The sequence below is a fragment of the Panicum hallii genome, chromosome 1, assembly GCF_002211085.1.
Source record: "Panicum hallii strain FIL2 chromosome 1, PHallii_v3.1, whole genome shotgun sequence".
NCBI lineage: Eukaryota > Viridiplantae > Streptophyta > Magnoliopsida > Poales > Poaceae > Panicum > Panicum hallii.
The window spans coordinates 48726792-48740664 of record NC_038042.1 but is presented as its reverse complement, the minus strand read 5'-3'; the positions used below and the strand labels follow the sequence as shown (position 1 = coordinate 48740664).

At 53.3% G+C, this 13873-nt stretch overlaps 3 protein-coding genes across 3 annotated transcripts; 2 read left to right on the top strand and 1 right to left on the bottom strand.

The window, feature by feature from the left end:
- Positions 1-1971: 1971 nt before the first annotated feature.
- LOC112903399 (vacuolar protein sorting-associated protein 20 homolog 2-like) lies at positions 1972-4993 on the top strand. The gene is made up of 6 exons (XM_025972694.1): positions 1972-2247; positions 2834-2986; positions 3138-3290; positions 3891-3974; positions 4447-4612; positions 4720-4993. The coding sequence occupies exons 1-6, from the start codon at positions 2146-2148 to the stop codon at positions 4743-4745; spliced, it is 684 nt and encodes a 227-aa protein (XP_025828479.1). The 5' UTR covers positions 1972-2145; the 3' UTR covers positions 4746-4993.
- Positions 4994-7547: 2554 nt separating this feature from the next.
- On the top strand, positions 7548-9194 carry LOC112897898 (cytochrome P450 86B1). The gene has a single exon (XM_025966297.1). The coding sequence runs from the start codon at positions 7548-7550 to the stop codon at positions 9192-9194; it is 1647 nt and encodes a 548-aa protein (XP_025822082.1).
- Positions 9195-11570: 2376 nt separating this feature from the next.
- LOC112897889 (glycosyl hydrolase 5 family protein-like) lies at positions 11571-13467 on the bottom strand. Its single transcript, XM_025966288.1, has 3 exons — positions 12806-13467; positions 12155-12681; positions 11571-12055 (listed from the first exon to the last, which is right to left on the bottom strand). The coding sequence occupies exons 1-3, from the start codon at positions 13465-13467 to the stop codon at positions 11571-11573; spliced, it is 1674 nt and encodes a 557-aa protein (XP_025822073.1).
- Between the last annotated feature and the right edge of the window lie 406 nt (positions 13468-13873).

Genomic DNA, 13873 nt, shown 5'->3' with positions numbered 1-13873 from the left:
CAAAAAAAAAGCGCTATCTAAAAACCAAAGGGCCATTCCACGGTGCCAACCGACACGGGGCCTTCAATTCGAAAATTTCCAAAAAAATCTTTTTTAATGGAAGACTTCCAAAAACTCTTAACACGTAAAACTACTAAACAAGGGAGATAGTATGGCTGAATATAACAATTCGTTCGGCCAGTTGTTAGCCACAGGATCTATGAAAGATGTACAGGATTGCCTCTTCTCCTTTATCCCGCCGCCAGTATTGCTTTTTTCTTCCCTCGAAAAGAATAGTGCCATGCCACTCAAAAGACTGGCGCTGACCTTTCTTTAAACCCGAAAATAGAAAAGAAAATGTCATCGTAGAAGAAAGCCGGTTTGTGTTCATACTTCATACCAAATCAACTGATAAATCACCTATTTTCGCGTAGTTAAGTCGTATGAGGTATGAATAAATAAAGAGTTCTTATTTTGGAGCTTTTGGATGGTTGGATCATGAAATTTCCCTGCTTTTAAGGAATCAAGGATTGCTCTGTCTGCAAAACGTATTGCCTATGAACATTGCTTATCTTAATTTTGTTAAATTTAGTTCCACATTGAAAACTAATGGCTCGGAAGTATAATATATAAAGCGAAATAGTCCTCATCTGTTAGCGTAGTCTTTTGAACTGAGCTAGAGCTCACATACATTTTGTTGGATCTTGATGCGTATAGAACCTTTCCGAGCCATGTTCACGAGAAAGGGAGAGTACATGTATGACAACAAGACAACAAATTACTGGTTGTAGTTTAGAGGTCTCTCGTGATACTTTAATCATGCTTGGAATTGGCAAATGAGGTGGTTGGGGGGTGCTGTGTCAGCAACAGATCAGGGAACAATGTGGACAAGTCACGCGTACTTTGTTTTTTTGGTTTTCTTTACTGGAAAGTTTGGGTTTCGTGGTACTAGATTGCTGACTCGGATCCACACATTTGGTGCTTCTATTTTTTGTTCTTTGTCAGCCGGGGGAGGAAAAAGCAAATTCAAAAGCAACCGAGTTTTCTTCTTTTTTTTATGGAGAATTACAGATATACCTAGTGGTTGGATTTGTGAGGCGGGCAGGATGCATGGCAGGCCGCGTAGTCCGTACCATACCACTCGACGGTCACATGGCACGCTTGGAATGGACAGTGAGCTAACCAACCAGCGAAGAGGACAGCGCGGCCGGGGACAGCACGAGCGAAACGTGGCTAATTTTAGTGGCACGGGTTCTCTTGTTCTCTGGGGAAAGAAAGTGGTGGGGTACCACTACCAGGCCCGGCTCCCGCTATTGCATTGCCTGCCTTGCCAACCACCAAATCAACAAGCACCGGAGATTCGGAGTTGCTAGCTAGCTCCAGGCTCAACCAGAGACGCTGGAGAATACTGCGTAGGGCAGCAGCCAGCAGGGATGGCACAGGCCGCCGCCGCCGCCTTCTTGGTCGTCGCCGTCCTCATGGTTTCCAAAAGGCACGTGACTACCCGTCGTCTTGCTGGCATCGTACGCGCAGTGCAGCTGGGAGGCCCTGGTAGGCTGCTACGCGCGGTGTGCGTGTCGGGCTCCACTCGGCCGAGACAAGTAGGCAGCGGCGGCAGTCCGTGGAGCAACACAGAAAACAGAACCTGCACATGCGTGTTCCCTCGGTGTAAAAAATGTTTGATCGAGGAAAAAGTTTCTTCTTTGTGCGATCGAGGAAGTTGGAGGAGAAACTTGCTTGTCACTGGGCTTTAACCGATTAGTATTCTGTTTATTAGGTTTGTTTCCTTTCTTTCCTTTTTTTTTTTGAGAGGTTTGTTTAGCAGGCCGGTTTTGGAAACTGTCTGGGCTGACGGCCCGTTACAATCCAGCCAAGTTCAGTTGCGGATCTCCAAAAGAAAAAAAAAGGTGCGGATCAGCTACAACTTCCATTTTTTTTTGTTTCTCAAAAGAAAAAAGAAAAAGTTCGCCGGGTCCAACAACGGTGGTTGGTCCCACCCAAGCACGACCCGACCCGCATCCTCTGCCCCGCCGGCACCGCGCGGCTCAACTGCTGTGATGCCGTGACCGTCTCGTCCCCGCCGAGTCCACCTTTTCCCTCCTCCGCATCTCCCACTCCACCGCCGTCACGCCACCTCGCCGCCGGCGCAACCCCCCGGCCGCGGAGATGGGGAACATCTTCGTGAAGAAGCCCAAGATCACGGACGTCGACAGGGCCATCCTCACCCTCAAGACGCAGCGCCGCAAGCTCGCCCAGTTCCAGCAGCAGGTCCGCCTCCCCTCCCTCCCCGTCCTTCTCCTTCCGCTTCCGGCGCGCCGTGCCCTGCCCTGAGCTACGGATGGCCCATCCCCCTCGCTGGTATCGAATTCCGGCCGCGTCTCCGTCACGCCGTGGGGATCGTCTCAGATTCGGTGCCCGCGCCGCTCGTCGCGAGGGGGCGCAGGTGTGGGTGGGAATTGGGATCTGGACTTGGACGCAGCGGGCTCGATTGGTGAATCGAAGGAACTTGCGCGCGGAGTTGCTAGTTTTCCTGGGCTCAATTGCCGCGCCTCTGCCTTGATGGGAATCGTGTCGCAGCACCGATCCAGGTCGAGACTCGAGATATCTGCCTGTGTGATCGGGAGTGAAGAAAAATTGTCTCTACGCTATAACCTAGTATTCACTGTGAAAGTAAAAGCTGCTATATCAGTTTTCCAAAAAAAAAGTACATTAGTTTCTGGAGCGTATTCCAAAAATCGGATTTGCTTCTGCTACACGTTACAGTCCCTCACATTTAATCAGTTCAATATCACCTTTGCTAGAAGTGAAGAAGGTTCTGATGAATTTGTTTGTGTATGCTTCTCTTTCCTTCCAGCTTGAGAAGGTAATCGAAGCAGAAAAGGAAGCTGCACGGCAGTTGGTTCAACAGAAGAAGAGGGACAGAGCTTTGATTGCTCTGAAGAAGAAGAAAGCTCAGGAAGAGCTGCTGAAACAAGTTGACACATGGCAAATGAATGTTGAACAACAGGTTTGTGGTTCATTCAAATAATTGTTTCTGAATATCAATCAGATACTGTTGTGTAGGGCTGGAATTCCACATTTCTTGTTCAAATCAATTGGAGTTAATAAGCATAATTTGATGCATAATAGTCTGACAGTATTTTCGTTGCTTGCTTTAGCTGGCAGACATTGAACTAGCAAGTAAACAAAAGGCTGTATTTGAAAGCCTGAAGGCTGGAAATGCTGCCCTTAAGTCTATACAGAATGAGATAAACATTGATGATGTCCAAAAGCTGATGGATGATACAGCCGAGGCTAAGGCTTATCAAGATGTAAGTTCAGCTAACTCTACCATTACATTTATGTGATCATTTCTATAGGTGTGCTATGCATTTGGAGTTCATCCTCTGCTAATCGTTTTGGGAGTTATTGTCTTTGCTAAGCAACTCCATTTGCAGTATATATAGTTAAATTACATACAACTGCACCTCAGATCAGATGTTTTGAAGGTCCAATATTTCATTCATTTGTGTGCAACTTGTTATACTGTATAGGCATTATGATAGCAACACTCTAATGTGACATTATGAAGTGCACCCATATCCTGTCTGAATCCACAATATTGACCTGTTTCAATACAGTAGTTAGGTGCAACTTTGATCTCATGCCCATTCTCCTATTTTTATCAAAACTAGTCTTGGGCATGGTTATAGGGTTGGAGCTATAGGTAGTAAATGACTAAATATGATTGGGTCTTCTATGTATTACCCCTATGAGTTATGACCTATCTACAAGTAGTCTATCTTCTCCTTTCCTTTTTAGGGCCTCATAAAAAGCTTGCTTTTTGTTGAATTGTTGTTATGATGCCCCAACTGCAAATGAGTGGGTCTATTCATCCTTTTGGTGACTTATCCAATCACGATTGGTTTCAGGAAATAAATGCTGTTCTAGGCGAGCAGCTATCGGCTGAGGATGAAGAAGCTGTTATGGCTGAGTTTGAAATTTTGGAAGCTCAGGTTTGTTCAAAAAAGCTTCTAGATTTCTTATCTGTTGAAAAGGAACCCAAAATTCTGCAACTTAAATAGAGGAGACTGAAATTCTAGTTTGGACCAGATTTAAATTGTATCACTCATGGTCAATAAGTCCTCCCCTCTCATTTATATATAAAGGTTCTATATTTGAGTCAGAAATGGGCTAAGTAACCACCTATTCCCAAGTCATCACAGTAGACATTAGGGAGCTTAATATCTGATTAGTCTCTCTCCCAACATTCTCAGCTATTCTCATTCATTTTAGCTATTCACGAGAGCACTTCTTGAAAGGCCCAAAAATGTTATTGCCTGGTCACTTTTAATGCATGATGACATCATCCATGCTCCATCTTGGGCAATCACACAAATGATTCAGACTCTGAACTGAGATGTAGACGGTTCTGTTTCTGTTTTGCTAGATTCGAATCTATCTTCAAACTTTTTTCTTCCTTTTCAGCTTGCTGGCGAGTATTCGCCAGACGCTCTTGTTATACGGCCTGAAGAGAAAATGAAAGCACCGGCTGACACTGAAGCTGCATCTGAGGACATTGATGAGGTTATTGAGCTTCCTGATGTGCCTACGAAAGCTCCGGAGAGACCAGAAGCTCCAGAAAAGACGAAAGGTTTTGATCTCATGTTATTATCATCCCCAATACTTTCATCAGTCCATGTTCTTTCTATTAGGTTTATCTTTTTTTACTGTGCACTGATGTATATTTTGTATCAACAGTTTTGGAAGAGCCGCTACCTGCATAGTGGATGGAGCTGAGATGAATAGGGCACTCTCGGTTTGCAGTTGTAACATACCCACCATTTCATTGTACCACCCCATTTTCAGCCATCTCTGAATTTTATTCTGTACAGCATGAAGAAATTTGTTGTTCTCGACTATTGATTACTGCCAGATTGGACTTCCCAGTGTCCATCTATAGTCCAATCCCTACCGGGTAACACATAATGTTTTGGATGCATTTCTCTGAAGGCAGAAATGCTGAAGTTCTCAAGCACGTGCCTTTTCTTCCGTAAGAATATGAATATGTGATTGCGTTCAAAGCTGTAAAAAGATGCGACCTTTCTGGGTACCACTTGTTACCTGAGCTTAATCGTTGCAACGTGCAGGATATTCATTTCATTCATGCGTGCGTTCTGGCACTTGATCAGAGCCAGTTCATATCGATTACATTGAACTTGCATCATCCTGTGTACAATTTCGACCCCAAAAATAAACTGTGGTATGCTCTAGAAATGCAGATTTTGGCAAAATTTTAGTTGACTAAATATATATTATATGACGTTTAGAACTAGTTAGCGTGTCCTAAACGTCATATGCTTAGATGGAGGGATTTCATATACGCTCTGGTGTGTTCTCCGGATGCAGCTGTTCAACCGTGACACACGCAGCACTGTAGTGAGCGATTACTACTAGCCTACAGACTGGAACTCGAATTCGGGCGTCGAATCATCATCACGAAAAGAAAGCTAAAAAAAAAACCTTGAAGAAAATCGCAGGCCACGCGCGCCGTACCGTTCCACCCGTCGCTCCATGTTACTGCTGCTGGGGTACGTGCTGCCGAGCGCGCTCGACAGCGCCCCGGCCTTGCCACTTGCGGGAACTGCATGATCCCCGGAGCCGGTAGCAGAAACGGATGCACGACGGCGACGCGGCGGTCAGTTTCCGATCGAATCAATTCTGAAAAGGGTCAGGACGGAGACTGCTCGCTGCGATCTGCCTGCCAGCCCGTTTTAATTTGCGAGGAGCTCCATGGAGGTCGCTGCTGCTTCGTCCTCTGTCGGCCCGATTGGATGCTTGATCTGCCCGGGCGCTGCTGGAATTCTCCCATGCCTGCTTCTGGTCTCCGTCGTCTGATTATTGGGCGCCGGTGCAGCGGATGGAGCGCGGGGCTGCCACATCGCCGCGTTTGGTCTCCCGCTGTTTGCGGTCTCTGGTTGGTGCCAGAGCGTTTCTTGTGTATCTATGCCTATACGGACCTAGCTAGCATTCCTTTTTCCAGCCGAGGAAACCACTCGAGGTGTGGTAAGGGCAAGGCGCAGCCGGCACGCGACGATAGTGTATGGATGGGCGCGGATGGAACGGAAGCTAGCACCCTTCGTTTCAACTGTTGTTTCCATTCGCGCAGCGCTCCTGAGAATGTTCAGCTGGCAGAATCCGGCAAAGCACTTGCCGGAACTAGCAGATGGTGGGAGGCTTGGGACTTATTACGCGAACCAAGGCCATTGACCGCCGATCAATGCCGGTTACCACCTCCCCCCATGCAGTTTCACCAACTAGTTCAACTACCCGTCAACTCTGCGTGCAGTCCTCCGGTGCCTATGGAAAAGGACCTCCATGCATCCCTCTGTACGTAAAACCCTAATGAAGTGTCTATATTTTAAAAAACAACTTATACGATCGTATTTGGATGCCGATGCGTACATGCGTGTTACGTGTACGTGAGCGTTTGCGTTTCTTTTTTCTTTAAAAATATAACGTATATATGATAATCTACAGATAAAGCGTGGCTAGACACGTAGACCCTCCTCTTTTCAACAAACTAGAATCAATATGGAGTGTCTCGCTTTGAATGCCTTTTCTTTAGAACGCAATGATTCTCCGTTTCTCTCACGAGCCGCGCCCGCGCGCAGCAGCACGCGGAAGGCGCCCGCGTGCCGGCCCGCCGGGCGTCGTCAGCGCCTCCTTTTTCTTGAACAGCGACACGGGCCCTTTCGACGCGGTCGCTCGCTTCCCGGGCGGTTCGGGGAGGCGCGCGCCGCCGGTGCTGGACGTGCCGGCCGGCAGGCCGGATCGGCTTGGTGACTTCTTGTGCTTCGTTCTACTCGCGTTGTTGCGCGACGTCTCGTTTTGGACGGTATCCTAAAGAGAGCCGTGTCACGCGTTTGGCGAGTTCCTTCTTGTTTTCATTTTGCACCCGTACGTCGTCAGCGTGGAACGAAGCGCACGTCGGCTGTCGACGTGGTGTGCAGCGCGCAGCAATGCGCTACATGTACAAACTTTAACACGTAGTAAGGTCGAGCGTGCATGTAGTACACTGCAACAAACACCACGAGGGCATGCATGGTACAAACTTGGGAAGAATTTCGCGTTCCGAGGCCGGGCATCCAATCCCAACACATCAATGCGGCGGTTCGTCCCTTCCATCTCCCACGCAGTTTCTTCCCTAACCGCTCGAATAGACCGCGCGCCCGCCGCCACCACCCCCCCCCTACCCGGCTACGTACCCCGCACCGCCACTCCACTCGGGTCCCATTTAGATCGGGTAACCATCGGTCTCAACCCCCGGCGCACACGTACACGCGATACACCAACCACCAAGCAGCCGGTGCACAGCGCACTACCCGGCCGAGAGCTCGCTCGCTCGCGCGTGTATAAATACCCGGGGGGAGCGCACGGCCAGCATCGTCCAAAGCAGCTGAGCTAGCTACTAGCTCATCGATCGATCTTACCGGCACCTCGATCTCTGCAGCTAGCTAGCTAGCCGCCGCCGTCGCCAACGCTTGTCATCAGCAGCTTGGCGGCGAGCGACCCAGCCAGCCAGCGACATGGCGCGCGAGCTCGTGGCCGTGGCGGTGCGCTTCGTGCGGGAGTACGTGCGCGCGTCGGACCTGGCCGTGGCGGCAGCGGCGCTGTTCGCCTGCAGCGCGGTCCGGAGCCGCCTCTCCGCCAAGCCCGGCGCGCCGATGCTGTGGCCGGTGTTCGGCATCATCCCCGCGCTCTTTGCGCACCTGGACGACATCTACGACTGGGGCGCGGCGGCGCTGGCCCGGGCGGGCGGCACGTTCCCGTACCGCGGGATGTGGGGCGGCGGCTCCTCAGGCGTCATCACCTCCGTGCCCGCCAACGTCGAGCACGTCCTCAAGACCAACTTCGCCAACTACCCCAAGGGGCCCTACTACCGGGAGCGGTTCGCGGAGCTGCTCGGCGGCGGCATCTTCAACGCCGACGGGGACGCGTGGCGCGCGCAGCGCCGGGCGGCCTCCGCGGAGATGCACTCGGCGCGGTTCATCGAGTTCTCGGCGGGCACCATCGCCCACCTGGTGCGCGGCAAGCTGGTCCCGCTGATGGAGGCGCTGAGCGAGAGCGGGGCCGCCGTGGACCTGCAGGACGTGCTGCTCCGGTTCACCTTCGACAACATCTGCGCCGCCGCGTTCGGGGTCGACGCCGGGTGCCTCGCCGAGGGCCTCCCCGACGTGCCGTTCGCGCGCGCGTTCGAGCGCGCCACGGAGCTCTCGCTGGCGCGCTTCGTCACCCCGCCCTTCTTGTGGAAGGCCAAGCGCCTCCTCGGGGTCGGCAGCGAGCGCGCGCTCGTGGAGGCCACCCGCGCGGTGCGGGAGTTCGCCGACCGGACCGTCGCCGAGCGCCGTGCCGAGCTCCGCAAGACGGGGACCCTGGCCGGCCGCTGCGACCTGCTCTCGCGGCTCATGTCGTCGCCGCCACCCCCCGACTGCCCCGAGGGCTACTCCGACGAGTTCCTGCGCGACTTCTGCATCAGCTTCGTCCTCGCGGGCCGCGACACCAGCTCCGTGGCGCTGGCCTGGTTCTTCTGGCTCCTCGCGTCCCACCCGGACGTGGAGTCCCGCGTCCTCGCCGACGTTGTCCGCGCCGGCGGCGACGCCCTCGACGCCGGAGGCAGCAGCATGGACTACCTCCACGCGGCCCTGACGGAGTCCATGCGCCTGTACCCGCCCGTGCCGGCCGACTTCAAGGAGGCCCTGGAGGACGACGTGCTCCCCGACGGCACGGCGGTGCGCGCGCGGCAGCGGGTGATCTACTACACGTACGCCATGGGGCGGGACAAGGCCTCGTGGGGCCCCGACTGCCTGGAGTTCCGGCCGGAGAGGTGGCTGGACGCGCGCGGCGCCTTCGCCGGCGGCGCCGAGAGCCCCTACAAGTACGCGGTGTTCAACGCGGGGCCCAGGCTGTGCGTCGGGAAGCGGTTCGCCTACGCGCAGATGAAGGCGGCGGCGGCCGCCGTGCTGGCGCGGTTCCGGGTGGAGGTGCTGCCGGGGCAGGCGGAGGCCGTCAAGCCCAAGCTCAACACCACGCTCTACATGAAGCGCGGCCTCATGGTGCGCTTCGCCGCCAGGGAGCAGCGGCACGAGCCCGTGCCGGCCGCAGGTGGGTGCGCCATTAAACGCGAGCTGCCTAAAGCCGCCATTGAGCGGGACGGTTCGTGCATCCAAAATTAGTAACATTTCGGAGCATCTGTGGTTACGGACCTCTCATGGATCCATCGGTTTCTTGTCGAGCTAGCAGGGGAAGAGTGACGACGGCCAGCTGAAGCACACACGAAGCTGTGTAAGAATCGAAGAAGAATAAGAAAGCCACTCGATCAGGTTGAGGGATTGATGATGGTATGAATACGTGCAGATTGAGGTGGACTAAGTCCATGTGAGGCGATAAAGCGTATGTATCTAGTGTCATATATATGGACAATGGGTACTTGTGTGTGTATATATACGTGGTGTATGCACGTGTTTCTCTCTGTGTATAAGTTGTGTCGTGTTTACGCAGCTCAGAAGAAAATCACAGAACTGCGTTCCCAATGAACAGATGCATAGTATGTGTGTGATAAGTTCTTTTATTTTTTAATATAAAATGTGAGTCGAGAGGACCGACTGTTCCACCGCAAATATAGGGAAAATATTCATTGCAACGTGTTAGACTATATATATGATGAATATATGTACGATGAGTCCGGTTACTACGTGACTTCAGCTGTATTTAGTTGTATAACGTAGAGTTTGTGTCAAACTCTATAACCCGCTTCTCCTTATAAATATGAGACAAATATTGTTTTTTAAACATGCGCGCGCGACATGTTCGCAGGAGGGGTGAGACATTGTTAAGATTCCAAAATTGTTGGTGTTGCGATATTAGAGAGAAGCGCTCGTAGTCAATGCCCACGGATCTAGTTTTCGGCAGAACCTCGTTAGCAAGGATATCGTATCCCCAATTTCTTCTCTGATGTTGCATGTTCATCCGATCATCTCAGCAGATTCAACAGTCGCTTCTGCTGGCGGAGATTATAGGATGGTTATTTTATATTTAAAAGACATACATAAAAGTATTTTAAAAAAAAGATTTAAGAGGTGCGTGTCCATAGATTATCCATGCATGTACTTTCTCACAAAAGTTGAGGTGCAAACTCAATCTGCAATAAAAAAAATCAAAAGAAAATGGCAAATTTCATGTGCGTTTGTAGTATAAGACAAAATTTCTATGAACCTGTATTCTAGTGCACAGGCGCTGAAATTTGTTATTTCTGTACTATCTTTCTTATGAAACGAGGTTGCATCTCAAATTTCGCGACAAAGTACGTTATTTGATGTTCTATGGTCGTGCATCGTTTCAAAAGTTTTTAAGTACTTTCTAGTTATCTCGCACGTTTTCACGTATACTTTGTGGCACGTACCTCTCATGCAACGACTCAAAGTGCATGGGTGCATGGGGGTTTGGACGTGGCGATCCGCTAATCGCTGCGATATGATTGCGGAATAGCGTACGGACCAGGGGCGTTAAAGACCCCCCATGACCTCGGATTATTCCTGCACGGATCGTGTACCAGCATGCCCATCCAGCGTTCAACTTCACCAGTCGGCAGTCACTGTTTACGCAGAGGATCGGACGCGCTGTTCAGCCGAGCGCCGCGGGGCTCGATCGTTGTCTGCGTTACCGTCACTGCCGCCTGCCGGCACTTTCATCGGCCATACTCTGCACAGCAGCTTAGCAACGTGCCGTCAGCAACTTACTCGTGCCACACGTTAATTCTTCCGTTGCCAGCTTAGATGCGGACAAATAGGCGGCGTTAGTTCTCTCCTCTTCAACTACACTGCTCCATCCGTTTCATAATTTTTGAAATCATGCATACACTTGTCTTGAACCCATTTCGTATTAACCCATTGTGTATAACACAATTCATATAATAACCATCTAAGGTTAATCTTTTCATGGGTATTAAATTCCATGCCATATCAGCAAAAATGCTAACTTGACAAGGTCATTATGAGGAGAGAGGAATAAAGTTTCATGGCTTCATCAGATGAGAGAGGAGTTTCATCCCCATGGCATCCAGCAGGTACAACAATGAAACTGGTCTAAGAAACGACGTCATTTTAATATGCATGGTATGGTTCACATCATTCACTTGTCATGTGGAATGAGAATTGCCAAAGGCATTTGTTAGCCTCCTTTTCAAGAAGGTGGTTGTTACAATGCTCTATCATATGACAAAGTATATATCTCATTAAGAAGAAGATAAGAGTTTTACAACAGCCACAAATCCGACCTAAGTGATAAATGAAGACTGAAGAGCTAAAGCGACACACAAAACGCGCGTGCCGTTTGTTAGCCTCCATTTAATCGTCGCTGCCACAAAATGCACCGGCCTCTACCTTCATTTCTTTTCTTTTTTAAATTTTTTGTGCCTACGTGTTCATCGTACGACCTTGCAACTGATCGAATCGATTGGCAAGAATAGCCTAATCGCACGCACCGGAGGTCCGGGCCTATGCAACCAACCTAGTAGTAAAGTAGCAAGTCGTCGTCACGTCCCATTCAGGCGACTAGGCGAGCGTGGCCGGCGGCCTGCGCGCGGCGCGCCTCGTGCTCGTGACCAGCTTGAACCACTGGCGCTCCGGGTCGCACGTCCCGTCCCCGCGCAGGCACGCGCACGGGTTGGTCACGATGCTCCTGCCGTCCGCGCCCACGTCCAGGCAGAGCATGCCGCCGCCGCCGCTGTCCAGCCCCGGCGGGGACTCGACGGCGACGTGCATCCCCGAGTCCGACGCGAGGCGCCACGTCGACAGCGCGTCACCGCAGGCCTTGGCGCCGAGCCGCGCGAGCAGGCCGCGCCCCTCGGCCCGCAGGCACGGGAGCCCCGCCGCCGCGGCGTCCCTCAGGACCAGCGTCGACGCCGGCGGCGCGTACGCCCACGCGTCCGTCTCGTTGCACGGGCGCAGCTCCAGCGTGTTCGCCGCCGCCGCCGCGCAGAGCCCCGTGAGCGGGTGGAAAAGAACGGTGTACGGCAGCGCCTCGCCGTAGCCAGGCCCTGCACGCGCCCAACTGTCAAAACCATGCGCCACTAACACGGCGATGCACGCATGCATTGGAACGTGGAGCACTGATATTGTGACGCAACTGAACTGACCTTGGATCGGCCGCTGCAGCGCCTGGATCCTGGGGAGCACGGTCTCGTTGCGGGGCTTGCTCCAGGACCAGTCGAGGACGCCGTACACCTCGTCCATCCCGGCGACGCCCTGCCGCAGCGCGTAGCTGCCCTGCAGCGCCCAGTAGGCCCAGTCCAGGTCGTGCTCGGCGGCCACGGCGGCGGCGCACGGGAAGTAGCGGTTGCCCTTGAGGTCGCCGCCGCGGAGGTCGGCGCCGAACTCGCTGAGGAAGAGCGGGAAGCCCCGGGCGAGGAGGAACCCGGCGCGGCGCTCGAAGTCGCGCGCGGCGCGGGCGCACACCTCGTTGGCGTTCTCCGTCTCCCACGCGCGCGCGTCCGAGAAGCTGTACCAGTGCACCTCGAACACCAGCTTGCACTCCGCCGCGAAGCTGACGCCCACCTGCCTCGCCGCGAGGAAGGACAGGTCGTAGTCGTAGCTCAGACCGCCCATGATCACCAGCGCCCGAGGGTTCGCCGCGTGCACCGCCTCCGCGCCCCTCTGCATGTACCTGCCGGCCGGCAGGCCGCCGTGCGTGCGGTTTCAGATTTGTGATCCATGAACTAGCGTGCAAATCTCCATTGGAGATCGATCGATTGCAGCGGCGAGAGTGCACGAACGATAGGCTAACTTACGTGTACCAATCCTCGGGGTTCTGCCTGGGGCCACGGAGCTCGTTCCGGAGGCTCATGCCGACGACGTTGGGCACGTCGGCGAAGATGGTGGCCATGTTGCCGAGCCCGTCGACCCAGACGTCGGGGTCGAAGTCCCTGTCGCCGAAGAACCCGTTGCCGTCGTCGTTGCCGCAGCACCACCCCGGCTTGCTCACGTGGTTGTCCAGGATCACCAGCACGTCCTTCTCCCCCAGGGCGTTCACCACGGCCTTGAGCGAATCCATGAGCGTGAGGTCGAGGAAGCCGGGGTTGTTGACCTCGACGCCGCCCGCCGTCTCGGCGAGGCCATGCGCCAGGAGGGACTGCCGCACGGTGAGCGACGACAGCGAGGCGTTGGTCGCCAGCGCGATGGGGTACGTGAGCCTGATGCAGTTGAACCCCAGGGACACCACCATCCCGGCGATGGCGCCCACGGGCTGCCGCCCGAGCCCCTCGATCACCACCGGCTCCAGGTGCGACGGCCAGTTCACGCAGGCCAGCTTCACGCGGCGCCCCGCCGGGTCCACGACCCACCGCGACGACGTCGACAGCGTGACGGCCGCCGCGCGCGTCGCGCGGTGGCCGGCGGCGACGAGGACGACCAGGAGGCACAGCGCGGCGCGGCGGGGGGTCCGCGTCATCATGGCGACGATGTGCACGTGCGGGGAGCTATCAATCTCTGTGTAACTGTGTTCGCTGCGTCCAGGGAGAGTGACGAGGCGCGGTTAATGAACGGGATCGACATGTGCTCCTACCTCCTTCAAAAGAAAAGACATGTGCTCCTACCTCGTATCTGCGCGCGGTGAAAAGAAGAACGAAGAATGTTGGTGGCAAGTTGGAGCGTGCACGGCGATAGAAAATAAATCGTAGAATGGTCACGACGTGCTCACCGTACCCGACTTTTCACCAGCGAAAAACGGAGAAGGATGTTCACGTGATGGGAGGGGTACTGAGGGATATTATTGCTGAAGTCGGCTAACTAGCTAACACACACGCTCGTAAGTACTCGCTCCGTTTTAAATTATTAGTTATCAAAACGATTAATAATTT